The 19,193-nt window shown below is 34.2% G+C and overlaps 6 protein-coding genes across 6 annotated transcripts in view; 3 read left to right on the forward strand and 3 right to left on the reverse strand.

Annotated features, from left to right (window-relative positions):
* Positions 1-43: 43 nt before the first annotated feature.
* Positions 44-4,001, reverse strand: LOC133334330 (ATP-dependent RNA helicase Ddx1). The gene is made up of 7 exons (XM_061542619.1): positions 3,974-4,001; positions 3,867-3,918; positions 3,369-3,790; positions 2,701-3,307; positions 1,879-2,638; positions 1,716-1,817; positions 44-290 (listed from the first exon to the last, which is right to left on the reverse strand). The coding sequence occupies exons 1-7, from the start codon at positions 3,987-3,989 to the stop codon at positions 63-65; spliced, it is 2,187 nt and encodes a 728-aa protein (XP_061398603.1). The 5' UTR covers positions 3,990-4,001; the 3' UTR covers positions 44-62.
* Positions 4,002-6,892: 2,891 nt separating this feature from the next.
* Positions 6,893-8,259, forward strand: LOC133334335 (large ribosomal subunit protein uL10). Its single transcript, XM_061542625.1, has 2 exons — positions 6,893-7,023; positions 7,277-8,259. The coding sequence occupies exons 1-2, from the start codon at positions 6,970-6,972 to the stop codon at positions 8,165-8,167; spliced, it is 945 nt and encodes a 314-aa protein (XP_061398609.1). The 5' UTR covers positions 6,893-6,969; the 3' UTR covers positions 8,168-8,259.
* A 1,522-nt stretch (positions 8,260-9,781) lies between these two features.
* LOC133334334 (endoplasmic reticulum-Golgi intermediate compartment protein 3) lies at positions 9,782-13,978 on the forward strand. Its single transcript, XM_061542624.1, has 6 exons — positions 9,782-9,869; positions 9,955-10,309; positions 10,374-10,533; positions 11,748-11,931; positions 13,574-13,775; positions 13,843-13,978. Exons 1-6 carry the CDS (start codon positions 9,782-9,784, stop codon positions 13,976-13,978), a joined length of 1,125 nt encoding a protein of 374 aa, XP_061398608.1.
* LOC133334333 (reactive oxygen species modulator 1) lies at positions 12,214-12,692 on the reverse strand. The gene is made up of 2 exons (XM_061542623.1): positions 12,528-12,692; positions 12,214-12,322 (listed from the first exon to the last, which is right to left on the reverse strand). Exons 1-2 carry the CDS (start codon positions 12,656-12,658, stop codon positions 12,214-12,216), a joined length of 240 nt encoding a protein of 79 aa, XP_061398607.1. The 5' UTR covers positions 12,659-12,692.
* Positions 13,979-14,328: 350 nt separating the features above from the next.
* LOC133334332 (U4/U6 small nuclear ribonucleoprotein Prp31) lies at positions 14,329-16,069 on the reverse strand. Its single transcript, XM_061542622.1, has 5 exons — positions 15,730-16,069; positions 15,472-15,676; positions 15,270-15,412; positions 14,726-15,201; positions 14,329-14,664 (listed from the first exon to the last, which is right to left on the reverse strand). Exons 1-5 carry the CDS (start codon positions 16,067-16,069, stop codon positions 14,329-14,331), a joined length of 1,500 nt encoding a protein of 499 aa, XP_061398606.1.
* A 2,495-nt stretch (positions 16,070-18,564) lies between these two features.
* Positions 18,565-19,193, forward strand: part of LOC133334331 (BCL2/adenovirus E1B 19 kDa protein-interacting protein 3-like) — a 31,681-nt gene continuing 31,052 nt past the window's right edge. Inside the window, exon 1 of the mRNA XM_061542621.1 lies at positions 18,565-18,643. Coding sequence (XP_061398605.1) covers positions 18,601-18,643 — 43 coding nt within the window. The 5' untranslated portion in view covers positions 18,565-18,600. The remainder of the gene's footprint in view (positions 18,644-19,193) is intronic.

The following is a 19,193-nucleotide window of genomic DNA, read 5'->3' on the forward strand; positions in this document are numbered from 1 at the left end:
GCATATATCCGTGATTGATGATCGTTCCAAATATCTGTATGTATGTATATGTAATATTTGTTTTAGACTTTTAAACGTTTCAAAAATAAAGATTGTGATTGTAATTCCAAGTCGGTGAGTTTTTTAACAATTGGTATTAGTTGTTGTACATGATCCTTGTAGCCGGTACCGGTATTTAAATTCTTTTGACCATATACCACTTTGCCATCGAAATCATTGAGAGGAACGGACATATTTTTATCGACTTGTTGAATGGTTATGTTCAAGTGATCTTCAATTTCAGCCAATAGCTAAAAGGAAAAAAAACAACAAAAATATTAAAATCGGTAAGGAATGGATGAAAGTCGAATGGGAACGACTATGCAGTAACCTACACCAACCACTTTGGGTATATACAGGAGCCTATATATTAATTCGGATGAAAATCTATATGGGAGCTAATTCTAAATCTGAATCGATTTTAAGCAAACTTGACAAACGTCTTTCTATACTCAATTCGGTAGCTTGAACAAAGTCGTATCTATCGGACACCCTTTACTTGAAATCGGAAGAAAATATATATATGGGAGTTATATCTAAATCGAATCCGGGACTTAAATGGTACCTATACCTAAAACTAAACCGATTTATATAAAACTTGGCATATACCACTCTAAACCCAATCCGATAGACTGTACAAAATTTCATAACAATCAGACAAATGTTGGACCTTTGAGGCACCATTTTCTTGAAATCGGAAGTAAATCTACATGGGAGTTCTATCTAAATCTGAACCGATTTATATCAAACTTGGCACACACTATTGTAAACTCAATGCAGTAGCCTGTACAACATTTCGTATCAATCGGACAAATGTTGCACCTTTGGGGCACAATTTTCTTGAAATCGGAAGAAAATATAAATGGGTGCTATATCTAAATCTGAACCGATTTTAATGAAACTTGATATACGTCTTTCTAGAATCGATTCGGTACGCTATGCATGGGAGCTACATCTAAATCTGAATTGATTTAAATTAAAATTGGCATATACTATTCTAAACCCAAGGTCGTAGCCTGTACAAAATTTCTTTTGGAGTACCATTTTCTTAAAATCGGAAATAAATCTACATAAGAGCTATAACTAAATATGAATCGATTTAAATCAAACTTGGCATATAGTATTCTAGACTCAATGCTGTAGCTAACACAAAATTTCATGTCAATCGGACAAACTTCGGGCATTTGGTGTACAATTTTCATGAAATCTAGTTATATATCGGAGCTATATCTAAATCTGAACCGATTTAAATTAAAATTGTCATATACTATTATAGACTCAATGCGGTAGCCTATATAAAATATCCATGAATCTTTCAATCGATGATATTATATAAGTATATCGATTTATATCAAACATGGTGCACAGACTCAATTTAGCCTGCATAAAATTTTGTGTTGATCGGACAAACGTTGGGACTTTGGTCCACAACCTTCATGAAATCGGATGAAATTATATATGGGAGCTACATCCTAATCGGAACCGATTTACATCAAACTTAACACATGCCATTCTAAGCTCTATTCATATCAATGGGAAAGTCGTAGTGACTTTTATGCAAAATTTTCTTGAAATCGGACGAATTTATATAGAAGGCTATGCCCAAATTTGAATCGAACCTGTGCCACAGTGTGGTGTAAGGTATAAAAATAGGAGGAATGACATAAATAACCTACATTCTTTTCATTGTACCAAATGCAGCAACCTCGATTATCGGTGAGATTGGTATTCGAGCAATTACGGCCACGAGTGGGACACCAATCGCCATGATACCAAACCTGGAAAATAACAAATATATATTATTTACATCACAACAACTATAGAAATATGCAAACAAACCTTTTCCGGCACGGTCGATACTAAACTAATGGCCAAACCCATACGCTCCGCACGTCCTACACGACCAATACGATGGACATAATTCGACTTTTCATCGGGCAGTGTAATATTTATCATATATGGTAATCCGGTAATATCCAAACCTCTTGCCGCCACATCAGTACATATAAGGAATTTAACATCACCCCTCTTAAAGGCTTCCAAATTTTGTTTACGTTCATTTGGCTTACGATCACCATGCAAGCAGACACATGAATATCTTTGGCCACCACGTGACTTCAAATATTTCTCCAAATTATCACAATCCAATTTGGTACGACAAAATAGTATAGCACGATCCATTTTATGTTCCTCAATGGCACGAATACAATATTCCCCTTTCAGTATTTTTATGGCTTCTGAATAGGTTTCGGGAGTTAAGTTATGGGGATGAGGATTATCCCGGGCATGAACACCATCAGTACGAATGTGTTGTCGTAAACTGTGCCATGTTGTATCACGTTGTGGATCTACCATACAGACAACATGATGTACTGTTTCCGGTACAGCATCTTCACCCTTGAGATCTACCCAGGTGGGGAAATGCATAAGACGATCAGCCATTTTCTTTACTTCGAATGCGTGTAGAGTGGCCGAACAGACAACCATTTGGAGGCGACGACCGTCCGAGGTCATTTTGGGAATTTGCTTGTGCAAACGGTCAATGAGATCGGTATAGCCTTGTTTGAGCAAGGCATCGGCTTCATCCAGAACGAAGAATCTTGAAGAAAAATTAAAAAAAATTAAATAAAAATCATGTTCCTCAAATCCAATTCCACTTACTTGCAATGTGTCAGCTGAACAAATCCCCCACTGATCATTTCCTCCAAACGCCCGGGGGTGCCCACAACAATATGCACACCCTGTTGCAGCAGACTCTTTTGCTGTTCCAATTTAACACCACCAATCAACAATAGACTACGAACATCGGGATTTGACAAATGCACCTTGAACTTTTCAATCTGATTATAAGTCTGTTCGGCCAATTCCCTACTTGGTTCTATGATAATGGCCTGAGGTGCATTGGGCGAGGGTTTATTTGAACCAGCATTGGCAGCTGGACTTGCCAAAGGATTTGCTTTGGTATGTGAAGGGCCAGCTTGGCTAGCAGCAATGAAGCCATTTTTAGGTGGATATTTAAAATCCGTCTTGCCAAAATTAAAGGCCATTTCGGCATTTTTCAAAACCACAGCCGGGTAAAAAGTTTCATTGCGTAGATTATCGTTAATGCGAAAAGCCACACCCAATGGTACACCATTTTTGCTAAACGACACCTCCATACGTTCCAAATCCAAATAACAGCCAATTACATCATTTTTGCCAAATGCCTCGCCGTAGTCGTCGAATTGGCGGTTATTCGATTTTTTGCCAGTGCCACCAAAGCCATAACCTAAAAAAATATCCTCCCATTAATATGATTTTAATAAAGAATTCATTTTCCCACTACTCACCAAAACGACATGTTCCCAAATCCAAATTTGCCTCCTGTGTGGACCAGCCCACTCTGCACAAACCCTCATCGGTAACCGTGGCCTCATAATAAAATTTCCCCTTGCCCTTAACACCGGTAGTACAGCGACAGCCATGCCATTCCTTGAACTCACGACTCTGGCAACGCAGGCCGTCAGGTGTTACGGCCAAAGCATTGCCACGATCAAAAAAGGACATAGTCCATGGGGCAGCACTCGCTGAAGATCCTGTTCCACCCTTCAAACCCTTACCCTCTTCCAAGTCCCTTAATGTTTCCCAAACAATTTGCAGAATTGGCAAACAAAAGGCACCGGTTTTGCCAGAGCCTGTTTCTGCAGCCATTAAAACATCACCTCCACCCAGAATTAGAGGTATAGCCTCAGCCTGGACATCAGTTGGTAATCTAAAAACAAACAAAAAAGGCATCATGAAATTCATCAATCAATCATGAATGACCACGAATTTATTCACAAACTCACGTCCATTCCATTTCCTCAATGGCCTTGGCAATTTCTGGCAAAACGCCAAATTCTGAAAGAGCGGAATTTTATTTCAGTTCTACAAAATATTATTTTCCCTTTTATACCTTCAAATGCAGTCATTTTTTATAAAAAATATCTGTATTTTTTTCTCGCAATTAAAAAATCCAGAAATGTCTGCAAAAAAGCCGGTGAGTATCAGAGACCTGCGCTGATCGGCTCACAGCCGGCTGAGCCGAGCCGCCGATAAAATTCAAAAGCCGCCGCCGCCGAAATTTTGTTCGGCTTCAATCGGCTTAAATACACCCGCCGTTTCATGTTCGTTATAAGAAAAAATGCGAAAAAATACTGTTTTTATAATTAATATAATTATTATAATTAAAAACCAGTGAGCGGGACAGTATAGTCGGACGGGGCCGACTATATGATACCCTACACAACTTCCTCGAAAATCTAACTTTCTGTGGTTCTATATTTTGATCTGTCCTATAGATCGACTCGAAAAAAAACACAAAAAATTATGTTTCGGTCCACTTTATCCCAATATTATTATCTGATAATCACCGAAAATTATGGGCGTTGTCCTTGACCATACCTGGATCCTCATAGAAAATTTCAAAGCTATCAGCGCTATATTTCCGCCCTCTAGTGTGTTAATGGGTTACTGAATAATATCTGAGTGCGTAAGCACCTGTATATATTTACGTGTAACTCCCACATCCAAGTACATACGACAACGTAATTGATATCAATTTGAAGGCCAACCAATCCTCATGGATATGTTGTAAACTTCTTGGGTCTATGTCATTCAGGGGTAAATATATACGCTATAAAATACAAATTTTGTAATTTTCGGGTCCATTTGACCCGCTAAATATTGACCGATCTTTGTCAAAGCAGACATGCTTATTCCTTAGCCCGATCCCAATGTTCGGGCCATAATTGCGACTTCTGGAGCGAACAGAAAACCGGACAAAAATTAAGTATTTGGTCCATTTCATCCCCTAAATATTAACCGATCTTTACCAAAAACAATAGGGATCTTCATTGGCCAGAACCCATCATACGTGCCAAATTTCGTGAAGATTGGTCCATAACTGTGGCCTGTATCGTGTTTACAAATTATAATGGACAGACGGACGGACACACATGTCTAGATCGAAACTAATTCAGAATCCTATGACGACATAGCTGTGTTTACGGAAATTGATAACGACATAAATGAGTATGAAAAAATATTGAGGAGAAAAAGTCAAATTAAAGAAAAAAGTACAATTGCTTTAACAAAAAAATCCTCAGGAGGATCAGTGGTTTGGGACCATTTTGGTCAATTGGCAATTGGAAACAAATCTATTCTTACAAAGTTCCAACTTTGCAAATTTTGCTTTGAGGAGACTCCCATGCGACTAAAAGGGTGAGTAAATGTTATTTCTTGGAAATGATAAATTAATTAGGAACCGTTGTTTTAGGAGAATTACCAATTAGATTAGATTTTCAGGGTTAGATTAGATCTTCAGGGTCGTAAGTACCCCACAATCAACACCAATATTGTATTCTATGAAAAAATAAGTGACAACAAAGAAGATTTAATTTTCAAAAACGAAACAATTTTATGCCTTGACATCGGCTCACAGCCGGCTTTAAGCCGCCGCCGACATTTTTAACATAAGCCGCCGCCGCCGACAAATTTGCTCGGCGCAGGTCTCTGGTAAATCGACTTTTTCAAAACGATAGTTTTTTTTTTTTTGGCAAATCGATGTAGGAATCACAAGTAAAGAAAGAAGGCATGAATTATCATGGTACAATAGTGCAACGTCGCCAATGTTTGAGCAATAATGGAAAAAAATCTATTTTTTGGTTTTTAATGTCAGAATAAATAAAAAACAAGTAAAAACTCGAAATTAATGAAGAAAATACCGAATTTTGGTGAACAAAAAATAGAGATTGTCGCTTTATCTAATAAAGTTAAATTCCATGTAGCGCAGCTGATGACTCGATTAACTGTCAAAGTGCGTAATTTCGATTTGAATTCGATGTGCAATGTTGCCAGTCATGTGAAATATTATAAGGAAAAATTTGACAGATGGTCGAGCCAAAAAGAATGGTTTTTTGTTTTGATACATCACCTTATTATTGCATCATGGTTGCATCACACATGATCCAATAAACAGGTCGTGTCAGAAGCAATCGTTATCGAAAATTTTGGATTAATATCCCCCAAGCTGTCAAATTTTTTTTTATGTTTTCACACAATTAAGTCAACATTGAAAGCATTTAGACAGCTCGGGTGAAATCATCTGGCCTTATCGATTTGTTCCCGTACTTTTATTTACTTCTCTGCCACCGGCATTAAAGAGGATTGAATTTTGTTCGGAACAGCTTTCACCTGTCACCGATGTTGATGTTGAAACAACTCCTGTCTTTGGCATCGCTTTAACACGAGGTAAGAATTCGGGCGCTCGGAATTTCCCTATAGGGCTTGTTCGGATAGTCCCATTCGTATTTCCTCACGACTTTTAGATGCAGGATCCGACAACCCCAAGGCAGCCCAACCATATTTTATTTTTTGGGGGTTTAAAAATGTTCTTGATTCCATAGGCATCAATTCTCTCAAAATTTATTCTTACTATTTTCATTTAATTTTAATAATTTTTATATAAATAAATATCAGCTGATGACAATTTATTTTCTCTAAATATCACCCCATTTAAAAAAATGTGTAATTTCAAATTATTTTCCGAAATATCTTTATATCACATATACGTTATACGCTTTTATTTAAGCGCTTGCGTCTTTCAAAACACAATGAAGTTGGCTGCAGTTGTTATGTCAATTGAATGACGAAGAGAAATGACAACCATCCTTTCTTTTCGTCGTCGACGTCAACCAGAACACATCGTTTATCGCTTTGGTAGGTGTTGCACATTTTTTTAATTAAAAAAAATTAATCTAAAAAAATGGAAAACATCCTTTGTTGTTATCCAAAAATTATATTTCCATCTAACTACCGAAATGGAGAATAATTTATTAATAATATTATTTTATTTCTATTGCAGTTCTTAAATTCATTTTCACGAGTCCCTATCTACACACTTGATTCAAGATGGTTAGGGAGAACAAAGCTGCCTGGAAGGCTCAATATTTTCTTAAAGTTGTCGTAAGTATTATTTGTCCATATTTTTTTTATTTATTTGAGTTAATGTTATTTGTAAATGATGTAACAACCTTACGTCTAAATGTCTATCGTCTGAATGCCCAGCTTGAAAAAGCAGAACCCAGGTATTCTGGTAGACTAGAAGTTGAGAAAATGCTCTTAGAGCGCGTCTGATGTTTATTACAAAAACAAACTTTTTGTTTTGTTCCAAGTTGGAATAATTTACTAATCTGCATTTTTTTCTATCCCCTTCCAGGAACTCTTCAACGAATACCCCAAGTGCTTCATCGTAGGTGCTGACAATGTCGGTTCCCGTCAAATGCAACACATCCGTACCAGCCTCCGCGGTATGGGTGTCGTTCTTATGGGTAAGAACACCATGATGCGCAAGGCCATCCGTGGTCATTTGGAGCAAAACGCCCAATTGGAAAAATTGTTGCCCCACATCAAGGGTAATGTTGGTTTCGTCTTCACCAAGGGCGATTTGGCTGAAGTTCGTGACAAATTGTTGGAATCCAAGGTCCGTGCTCCAGCTCGTGCCGGTGCCATTGCTCCCTTGCCCGTCATTATCCCAGCCCAAAATACCGGTTTGGGTCCCGAAAAGACTTCTTTCTTCCAAGCCTTGTCTATCCCCACCAAGATTTCCAAGGGTACAATTGAAATTATCAACGATGTGCCCATCTTGAAGCCTGGTGACAAGGTCGGTGCTTCCGAAGCTACCTTGCTTAACATGTTGAACATCTCTCCCTTCTCATACGGTTTGATCATCAACCAAGTTTACGATTCCGGTTCCATCTTCTCGCCCGAAATTTTGGACATCAAACCCGAGGATTTGCGTGCCAAATTCCAAGCTGGTGTTGCCAACTTGGCCGCTGTCTGTTTGGAAATTGGATACCCAACCATTGCTTCGGCTCCTCACAGCATTGCCAACGGTTTCAAGAACTTGTTGGCTCTTGCCGCCACCACCGAAGTGGAATTCAAGGAAGCCACCACCATCAAGGAATACATCAAGGATCCCAGCAAGTTTGCTGCCGCCGCTGCTCCAGCTGCCTCTGCTGCCCCAGTTGCCGAAAAGAAGGAAGAAGCCAAGAAAGAAGAATCCGAAGAAGAGGATGACGATGATATGGGCTTGGGTCTTTTCGATTAAGAAGTTCGAATGCACTTTTAAAATACAACAACAACAATTTTACCCATTCTCTTGGGTATTAACGTTGAAGAGATTACGCTTTATGGCCATATGACCACCACCTTAAGTATGGCTTGATGTTTTTCGACAATATCTGGAAAAAACACCATAATCTGTGATTTGTTTGCAAACAACAACCCTTGTGTTACAACAAATTATTGTCGCGGTTTTGACATACCCAATGGCAAGTTGTTGTATACATGTGGTTATATGCTTAGAAATCTTTAAATAAATTAAAGACGTAATCTTCTAAATAATCTTTGTTTTCATTACCTTTGGGGGATTTATTTTATAGAAAAAAATGTGGGCCTTGTAACGCTTTCGATTTTAGATATTCTGGATGTTAAATTACCTTGGCGCCTTTCTAAGTTACATAGAGACAATCCGTCATATATTTAAACGACTGGAGGATAATCAGCTTGATAGCAACCAGAATATTCCAAAAAAATTTAATCCGCCAAACATGCCAAGTAAAAAGTTTAAAAGGAAAAATATGTTTGTATTCTCTTGACTGAAGGTTGTAAAAGTTTTAAAGTAAATTCTACACCTTTTGTAAGTTTTTTAATATCTTTTATTTGTAATTTTTTTTTAAATTATCAAAATATTCTCCGTCTGAATCTAAGTTCACATCGTTCCATTTAATGAATATCAAGTATGAACTCATTTGTAGGATTGACCCAAATTTCCTTATTCATCCGTATTGACTCTGATTTGCTAACATTTTTTATCAATATTAATTTACCATTTTTAAGATCCCATTTGTCATTATTCGTCCACGTTTTGCTATAGCCCCAACATAATTTTAAGATTTTTTATATTTTATCATTTAAATTGTATATTTCATTGCATATAGTTCTGAAAAATCCTCATATAGTAGGTTAATGCGATAAAAATTCCGTTCTAGACGTTTTTTAAATCCAGTGGATTTCAATTGTCAATTTTATTGCATGTATGTAAAAATCCGTTTTATTCCATAATTACAACGAACATATATTTTATTTGACATTTCAACTTATTCGACGATGAAACGATATTTTTTATAAAACACTTCAGTTTTAAATAAATTATTGCGTTTTTGACAATTTTCGAAAAATAATATTGTAATCAGTAGAATTCATTGATTCATATTCTTTTAAAAAAATTAAGTCCCTTGCCTGGCTGTAATTTATTCTTGAACTTCATCAGACATTTTAATTTCGTCTGTTTTTTCAATGTGTTTTATATTACATCATCATTTAAAAGCCATTTAAATTGTCATTTCCTTTGTATATATGTCAAATGATGATTTTCGTTCAACACATTCTGTGTAAATGTACCCAAAGGCATTGTATTATGTCAAAAGACAGCAAAAGTTCAACATGTTCATTCACTTTACGGTTCCTTTTCAACACAACGAAACAAGTTGCAACTAGTTCACAATCGTTCCACTTAGTGAATATATTTTCGTTAGAACTAGTTCATACCGGAACGACAACTCTACGCTCTTTTTTTCCTAATGATAAACAATATCAAATAAACTATAATAATTCTACAATTCTTAATTTTAAGTTAAAAGAATACGAGAATCTCACAAATATGAAAATATCCGATGCCTTAAGGCGGCTGGATGCCTATCCACGCACATTGGAAGATTTTCGTGTACAAAGTGTTAGTGGGGCCATAAGTAAGTAGTACAAAACAAAATGTAATGAGCTGGCTTTATTTTTTACATTAAATTGTTATTGTTTTTTCTCCCCCTTTTCTTCTAGTTACTTTAATTAGCACCATAATTGTTGTAATATTAATTTTCTTGGAATTTATGGCATATATGACACCCAATCTCACCGAAGATCTCTTTGTCGATACAACACGTACCCACAAATTAAAAATTAACTTAGACATCACTTTACACAATTTAGCCTGTAATTATGTATCCTTGGATGCCATGGATTCATCGGGTGATCAACATTTACGTGTTGATCATGATATATTTAAACATCGTTTAGATTTGCAAGGAAATCCGCTGAAAGAAACTGCACCGATTAAGGAAATTGTCGCAGTTTCGCCTACAAATAAAAATACAACATGTGGCAGTTGTTATGGTGCCGAGTTTAATAGTACACAGTAAGCTATTTTTTGTTTTTCGATGATAATTCTAGAAATCTAATATGTGTTTTGTTTTTTTTAGCTGCTGTAATACGTGTGAATCGGTTCTGGAGGCATATCGTTTCAAGAAATGGAATGCTCCTCTGGATAAAATCGAACAATGTAAAGATCAATATAAACGTTCAGATGCTGATGCCTTCAAGGAGGGATGTCGCATCCAAGGACATTTGGAAGTTAATCGGGTATGTAGAACACAAAATAAATTTGAAAATTTAGGCATATGCTTTTGAAATAAGAATCTAGAGATTTGTCCAGTGGAAGACCAGTATCAGATTTTTAGGAGGGTCATCTCAAAAAATTCAAAACAATTATTTTCTTATAGAAAAAATTCCAAACAATTTTTTTCGTATAGAAAAGAATTCAAAACAATTTATTTCGTATAGAAAAAATTCAAAACCAGTTTTTTTTCGTATAGAAAAAAATTCAAAACCATTTTTTCGTATAGAAAAAATTCAAAACCATTTTTTTTCGTATAAAAAAAAATTCAAACCCATTTTTTCTTATAGAAAAAAAAATCGGAAAACTATTTTTTCGTATAGAAAAAAATTCAAAACATTTTTTTTTCGTATAGAAAAAAATTCAAAACATTTTTTTTCGTATAGAAAAAAATTTAAAACAATTTTTTTCGTACAGAAAAAAATTCAAAACAATTTTTTTCGTACAGAAAAAAATTCAAAACAATTTTTTTCGTATAGAAAAAAATTCAAAACAATTTTTTTCGTATAGAAAAAAATTCAAAACAATTTTTTTTTTTTTTAAGAAAAAAATTATAGAAAAAAATTCAAAACAATTTTTTTCGTATAGAAAAAAATTCGGAAAACTATTTTTTTCGTATAGAAAAAAATTCGGAAAACTATTTTTTTCGTATAGAAAAAAATTCAAAACAATTTTTTTCGTATAGAAAAAAATTCAAAACAATTTTTTTCGTATAGAAAAAAATTCAAAACAATTTTTTTCGTATAGAAAAAAATTCAAAACCATTTTTTTTCGTATAGAAAAAAATTCAAAACCATTTTTTTTCGTATAGAAAAAAATTCAAAACAATTTTTTTCGTATAGAAAAAAATTCGGAAAACTATTTTTTTCGTACACGGAGGTTTTTTTTTCGTATAGAAAAAAATTCAAAACCATTTTTTTTTCGTATAGAAAAAAATTCAAAACCATTTTTTTTTCGTATAGAAAAAAATTCAAAACCATTTTTTTTTCGTATAGAAAAAAATTCAAAACCATTTTTTTCGTATAGAAAAAAATTCAAAACCATTTTTTTTCGTATAGAAAAATATTCAAAACAAATTTTTTCGTATAGAAAAACCATTCAAATTCAAAAATTTTTTTTATATTCCCAAAATTATTTATTTTATTTTTTTATCATTTTTTTCATATCCAACCATTTACAGATGGCCGGTTCATTTCACTTAGCTCCTGGAAGTTCATTTTCAATACGACAATTTCACATACACGACTTTCAAGTAGCCAATGTTAAATTGGCACACACAATTAACCACCTGTCGTTTGGAGATAAAATTGAATTTGCCACAACTCATCCATTGGACGGGTTCAAGGTGATACCAGAAGAAGAGGGTAAGTTCGAATAGATGCAACACAAAATTTTATATTATACATCCTTATATTTATATTGAAAATTTATATTATAGCGTAATATTGTTTCAAGTACTCTTAGCAAAAAAGATAAATATCTAAAAGAAAACCCTACTTGTAACAAAACGAAAAGAAAAAAAAAATTGTATGAAAAACTATTAATTGTGAGAAGTTAAACGCCAATAGTTTTCATACACTCCGCTGTCGCCACCTCCAAAAAATATGAGGTTGCTCCTTATTTTGCAAATATATTCTAAGCCGCACTCAACAGCGTATACCAGTACCGATTGCCATGAATGTGCCAAATGTACCGCCACCTTGAATCATAACTTTGCCCACATTGTTGATAAGTTCACGGCCTCGCAAACCGTATCTGTTCAAATAGAGACAAAAGGAAAACATTAGAAAAAAATGGTCCAACAACACATGTGTGTTATAACGTCACACAACAATCAAAACACCACTTCCCAAAACAATACGTCATTATGTAATGCCGGTTATTGTTTTGGTGTTTTCACACAGTAAATTAAAATATTAGATTTATGTGTCGTATTTAGATTCCATGCAATTTCCATTACCTTAAGGCCGAAAAGCCACCAAACAATGCTCCACTGGCCATACCCACACAAAAACCAATTGTGAAACCAGTTTTCATTTTATCAAAGCATGATGGTCCTTGTTGACCAAAAGCACTGCTGGGCATGGGCATTTTGTTCGTTTAGAATTTGTTGCAGTTGTTTCCGAAAAAATTAATGCACAAAAATTTCAATTTATTATTTTTTGTGTGAATTTACGCTATATAATTTAATAATATGAGCAAATTCCTAATGTGAGAGATGTCAAATCATACGATAGTACGTACTATCGATAGTCTCGTGTTTGCAATCAATTGTTGGACTATCGAAAATACTATCGATATTTGTATGGCAGGTGACATGTTTATACGGTACTTTAACTGTTGATTTTTTTCTCTCTCTCTTTCTCTCTCTCTCGAATTCACTCTCATTTACAAATGGAAATTAAATCGATTGAACTGCTCATTGATATTTTTCAAATGTCATGTTCAAACGGGACTTTGTACTGAACTTTGTCGCTCTATGTACATAAACACATTAAAGCCGCTATCAAGAGATAGCGATAAGGATTTGTTGTCTCTTTTTTATTTAATCAAAGCAAGTGATAGACACATGTTCATATAGGTAGAGTTGCCAACCTTTTTTAAATTCCATGTGTTTTGTCAGTGCTTTAAATGAATAGGGGTAAATAAAATAATATAAATATTTAAAAATGAAGTGCAAAAAAATCGTTTATAAAAAATTCGAAAAAAAAATATTTTTTTCGTTTATAAAAAAATTTGAAAACTATTTTTTTAAAATTTCAAAAAAATATTATTATTTAAGAAAAAATTGGAAAAAAAAATCTGTAAAAATTGTTTTTTGTCCCTAGAAAAACAATTTCGACAACAATTTTTTTTTTCGTCCATAGAAAAAAATTTCGGTAGCAAAATTTTTTTCGTGCATAGAAAAAAATTTCGGTTGCAAAATTATTTTCGTGCATAGAAAAAAAAATCGGCACAAAAATCTTAAAAAAAAGAATTAATATTATTTTCTCTTCTTCTTCCCAGATGGCAAATCGGAAATGTACAATTACTATTTGAAAATTGTACCGACAGTCTATGTAAAACCCAATTCGGCGCCCATCAATACAAATCAATTTTCGGTTACCCGTTATCGCAAGGATCTGGGTAGTAAGGAGCGCGGTATGCCTGGCATATTTTTCAGTTATGAATTATCACCACTTATGGTGAAATATGAGGAAAATCAAAGGTAGGTACAATTTCTCAAACAAGCCTAAAAGTATGCTTTAATAATTTTTTTTATAATTTCCTTTTAGATCCTTTGGCCACTTTGCCACCAATTGCTGTTCAATTATCGGTGGTGTATTTACAGTGGCTGGTATATTAGCCGTTTTCCTCAACAATTCATGGGAAGTGTTACGCAATAAATTGGAAATTGGCAAATTAAGTTAACAAATCGGAATTTGTTTTAGTTCAAAAGGTGCTCAATATCCATTCCCATTACCTCACTTCCCCAAAAATGTCCGTTTTATAAATAAATGGATTTTTAGAACATGACTTTTTCCCGGAAAAAATTGAATATTCCAAATTTTTATTTCAATCTCTTTTTTTGTACAAAAGAAAATAATTTTTGTCTTTAAAATGTTTGTGTTTTTTAGATATTTTTTAAAATATTTGATATTAATTTGCTTTTTATAAAATAAGAAGACTTGCTTTTTGTAATTATGTATGTACGTATATCTCATTGTTTTTTATAATAAAACCAAAAACTTAATTTCAAAGAAACTATTGTTTTATTGGATTTATGTGGTCCTCTTTCCCACAGATAAAAATCCTGAGGTATTTGAGAAATATTTGGCATTCATTTCTGTTTGTGTCTTTTCCGCTGCCTGAGGATTGACAATTTCCAAACCTTGCAGAGGGGTAAATGCCACACTGGATGCAGTACCGGAAATGATTTGACGTTTTACGGTGGTGCTGCCACCATAAACCTGTTGTTTTTGCAAATTCTTTTGTAAAGTTTTACTAATGCGAACTTTGGTTTTTTCATCAACCTGCGGCAGACGTATGCCAGCACCAGTCTTGCCAATTGTACCACGGGAATAACCCAAATCATCTTGATAGGCATCTTCTTCAATCTACAAAAAATGGAAATTTAAAATATCTTTTAAAAAATTTTAAATTTAACCACAAACTTACATCACCAAAATTCATGCGATTTGCATGTTTACGGAATTCCGTCAGGGCATAACGTTCCTTCATTTTACGCACTCGCTTGCCACCACGTTTCTTTTTGCTGCCCTCAATGGGTTTGGGTAGTGGTTTAATAAATTTCACCGGTGGTGGTTCTTGCAACTTGTCCAATTTCTTTTCTATATCCTCTTTGAACTTTAAACCTATTTCTCCATGCACACTTTCATGGCAGGCATCAACACGGGCTGCCAACACAGCCTTGGCTGCCACTAAACGTGCCGCCTTACGCCTCAAGTCGGGTGGTGTGTCTTGAACAATTTGTGAAAAGAAAACATAACCGGTATGGGGTAGCATTTGGGTTTTGGAAAACCCGGCAAGGGTTTTCTTTTGTGAACCCAAAACTTGGACATTGCAGGCAGGCATTTTGGAAAGTTTGGTGAGGCCACCGGCAATACCCAAAAGTTTGGCGGCCGTGGAGGCACCTACAAAAAGGAATAATTTTAGTTTTCAATTCGTAATTAAGAGAATTTTCATATTAGCTGTAACTTACCCACAATCATTGACAGATTGGGTGCAATAAATGTCATGCGACTCTCCACATATTCATAGATTTTGGTTTTAATATTATTTAGTTCAATGGCCATGTCACAGGCTTCATCAATTTGGGCCTTTTCGGCAGGTGTTAAAAGGGTACTACAATTTCAAAAATCAATTACTAAACAAATATATTCCAAATAACCATCTCTACTTACCCCTGTGTGGTGGATGCCGTTACCGAAACAATCATAATAGTTGCCTGTGTCAAAATGGCCTGCAATTTTTCATTATTCTTAACCTGATCCAAATCATTGCCCAACTCCTTGACAGCCAACAAATATTCAATTTCACCCAAAATCAATGACTCCAACTCGGGGAATCTTTTTTGATATTTTTCTTTGGCAAATTTGTGAATAATGGCTAAAAAGAAAATTAATATCATATAGTATCACCAACGTGTGTGTCATACTTACATATCTCATTGTCCACCTCCACAGCCAGAGCATTGGCATCGACAATCAAACGATATTCTGGATCCGATTCCACATTACCCAACATTTCACTGGCCGTGCGCTGACGTTGTGAATACATTTCAATTTGTTTTAATATATTCTGTAGACGTTCCGAATCTCGTAATTTACACAAATCTCTTATCGAATGCACCTGAACATCAACTTCCATAAGATTTGGTGTCGGCTTTAAGAATTTCTCAACATCTTCGGTAATCTCTTCAGATTCTTCCAGACCCGCCAAATCATCATCGACATCATTGTCGTCTTCCAAATCGGCCAATAATTCATCGGCTAAAGACATTTTGTTGTCGAATTATATTCTGAGGTGGGGGATTCCTTCCTGGGGTGCTTTGTAAACGTTTATTAAAATGCTTGTTTTCTGAGGAAATTCTTCGTGAAATTTGGAGATTTTCTCTTTCTTTTATTCCTTTCTTGTTTCTTGATGTATTGTTTTTTTAAATTATTTAATTTATTATTGTTTTAATTAAATAAAATCTTATTAAAACAAGACTATTTGACTAGCTGTGTCGCTTTGAATGTGATCAATTCAATAGCGTTATTCACTTTAATGAACTATGTGAACTCCCACCAACATGCAAAGCAAAGGGTTCGTAAACAAACAAATTGAACACAATAAATAATTAAAAAATGGGACTTTTTAAAAATATATGTTATGAAATATGTACTAAAATTAATTCAACATAATAAATAATTAAAAATATAACCCAAGAATACCTTATTGGGGCACTAAAAAATTGTATTAATTTGTTAATTTGTGAAGTAGATTCTCTTGTTGAGTTGTGCCGTTTTGAAAGTGATCAATTCAATGGCGTTATTCACTAAAAGAAACTATGTGAACTTCCTTCAACATGCAAAGCAAAGGGAATGTAAACAAACAAATCGAATACAATAAATAATTAATAAACAGGATGTTTTAATAATATATGTTATAAACCAGTGAGCGGAGCAGTATAGTCGGAAGTTACAGTATAGTCTGAAGTCCTGGAAGTTGTGTAGGGTATCATATGGTCGGCCATAACATTTTGTGGTTCTATATTCTGAGCTTGGGCAATATTTCACGATATTTGCACCCACTAGAGGTATAGTCTGAAGTCCTGGAAGTTGTGTAGGGTATCATATGGTCGGCCATAACATTTTGTGGTTCTATATTCTGAGCTTGGGCAATATTTCACGATATTTGCACCCACTAGAGGTCAACAAATATTATTAATATTCAGTACAGCTTTTCTAATTACTTTTGCAGATTCCCTTCACGGTGGGTTTTGTTGTGATGTTCGGCCTTCAATTGTGGCCGATAGATCGACTTGAAAAACACAAAAAATTAAGTTTTTGGTCCACTTCTTTCTAATATTATTACCCGATAATCAGCGAAAATAATAGGCGTTGTCTTTGATCATAACTGGAATAGGTAGTCCATTTAGCGCAGCTGATGTCTTGATTAACTGTCAAATTGGATAATTTCTACTTGAATTCGACGTGCAGTTTTGCCAACCATTTAAAATATTATATGGAAAAATTTGACAGATAATTGGTATACATCACCTTATTATTACATCATGCTATGGAACAATGAATAGGTAGTCCATTTAGAGCAGCTGATGTCTCGGTTAACTGTCAAATTGTTTAATTCTTACATGAATTCGATGTGCAATGTTGCCAATCATGTGAAATCTTATAAGGAAAAATTTGACAGATGGTCGATACAAAAACAAAGATATTTCTTTTGATACATCACCTTATTATTACATCATGCAATAATATATATATTTCATAGGGTCTCCAGTGATAATTTTGAGTTGTTTGAAGAAGTTCACCTAATGGTGGCATTAGCTGATTGGCAACTTTATATAATTTTAATACTGTTCTAAACAGCTCGAATTTAGTTACACGATTTATATATTTTATTTATTTATATAAATTGTGTCGATTTAGAAAGCACCTTCTATACGCCCTTTTAATTTAACTAAAAATAATGTATTTTGACAGCAACAGCTGATCTTTCCGAAAAACCATCGAATGACAATCAATTTATAATTTATTAAGGAAAAGCATGATTTAAATATAGCATTATACCACATTTTATGTGTTTTATGTAAAATCATTATTTAAATGTCATTGAATTTGCTATTTCTTTTATAAATTTGTAAAATAAATGTAGTTTTACGCATGCGTTGCCATTTCATTCTGTTTTGTTGCGTTACCACTACCGTTACGTTACTGACTAACTCAACACAGCCGTACTGTCATTTCATGCCACACGTTACGTTACGTGTGTGCACTAATCGCATACGTTTAACATTAGCTTTAAATTGCGTTGATATTTTTACCAACGTCTTTTAATATCGTTTCAGACGTAGTCGTGAATAGTTCTTTCGTTTGGAATTAATTCGTCGGTGAATTTAGCGAATAACAGAAAAAAAACTTATTATTGTATACAACAAAAGAAAAAGAAGAATAAAAAAATAAAACTGTAGTCGTTTAATTTATATAGAAAAAAAAACTAAATAAAATATATTATCTTTCCACGATAAATATTTAAGTGAAAATAAAGAACGAACCGGAAACAGAAACGCAATATAATAAAAAAAGAAAAATATTATAGGCTTTAACGGCAAATACGCAATTTGTTTGTTGTTGTTGATTTCTGTGTGTATTCTTCCCTTTTTGTTCCTGTTGAATTTTATTACAAGAGAAACAGAAAAGAACGAACAAGCGAACGAACGAATAAACCACACAAATAACGGTGTGAAAGGAAAAAAATATTTCGTTAACGTTTTTTTATTTATTTCAACGTTTTTTAATCTAAACAAAATGACTTCAACTCCACCAAAAATGACTGAAGATTTGCTGGGCGGTAAGTGTTTGATTTTTATTTTTTCAAATGTATTTGTAAAGAAAAACAACACAGATTGCCTAAAGCTTGTTTTGCCCATATTTGTGGGGAAACCAAACGTCAGCCATGTTATTTCTCGGCTGTTGTGTTTGTTTTTTGAACTTTTATGGTATTCTTCTTCATCTTTTACATTTACATTGTTTCTTCCACCAGCAAAGCAAAAAAACATAAACACATACTCCCAGTACACACACACTTAAGTGTGTGTTGTTTGTTTGGCTTTTTTCATTTTTTGTTGATATATTTCTTTTCTGTTTTCATGTTTTTTTCTTCTTCGTCTTTTCATTCTTTGTTTTTGTTTGGCTTTTCTTTGATGTATACAAAATTTTGTTGCTGGCATTTTTTTTTGCCATCACAAGAAAACAAAATTATCATCAAAGTAGGCTTCGTCCGTCGTGGTCGTCTTTGTTTTTGTTCTTCGTTTCTCATTTCACTCTTTAATGGACGACGACAACGACGTCGTAGCCGACCATGAAAGTTAAGCTCTGTATTTGTTGTTTTTTCTTATGTT

This window comes from Musca vetustissima, unplaced genomic scaffold (assembly GCF_032173495.1).
Source record: "Musca vetustissima isolate MV318-11 ecotype Yass unplaced genomic scaffold, APGP_CSIRO_Mvet_v1 utg14080, whole genome shotgun sequence".
NCBI classification, from domain to species: domain Eukaryota; kingdom Metazoa; phylum Arthropoda; class Insecta; order Diptera; family Muscidae; genus Musca; species Musca vetustissima.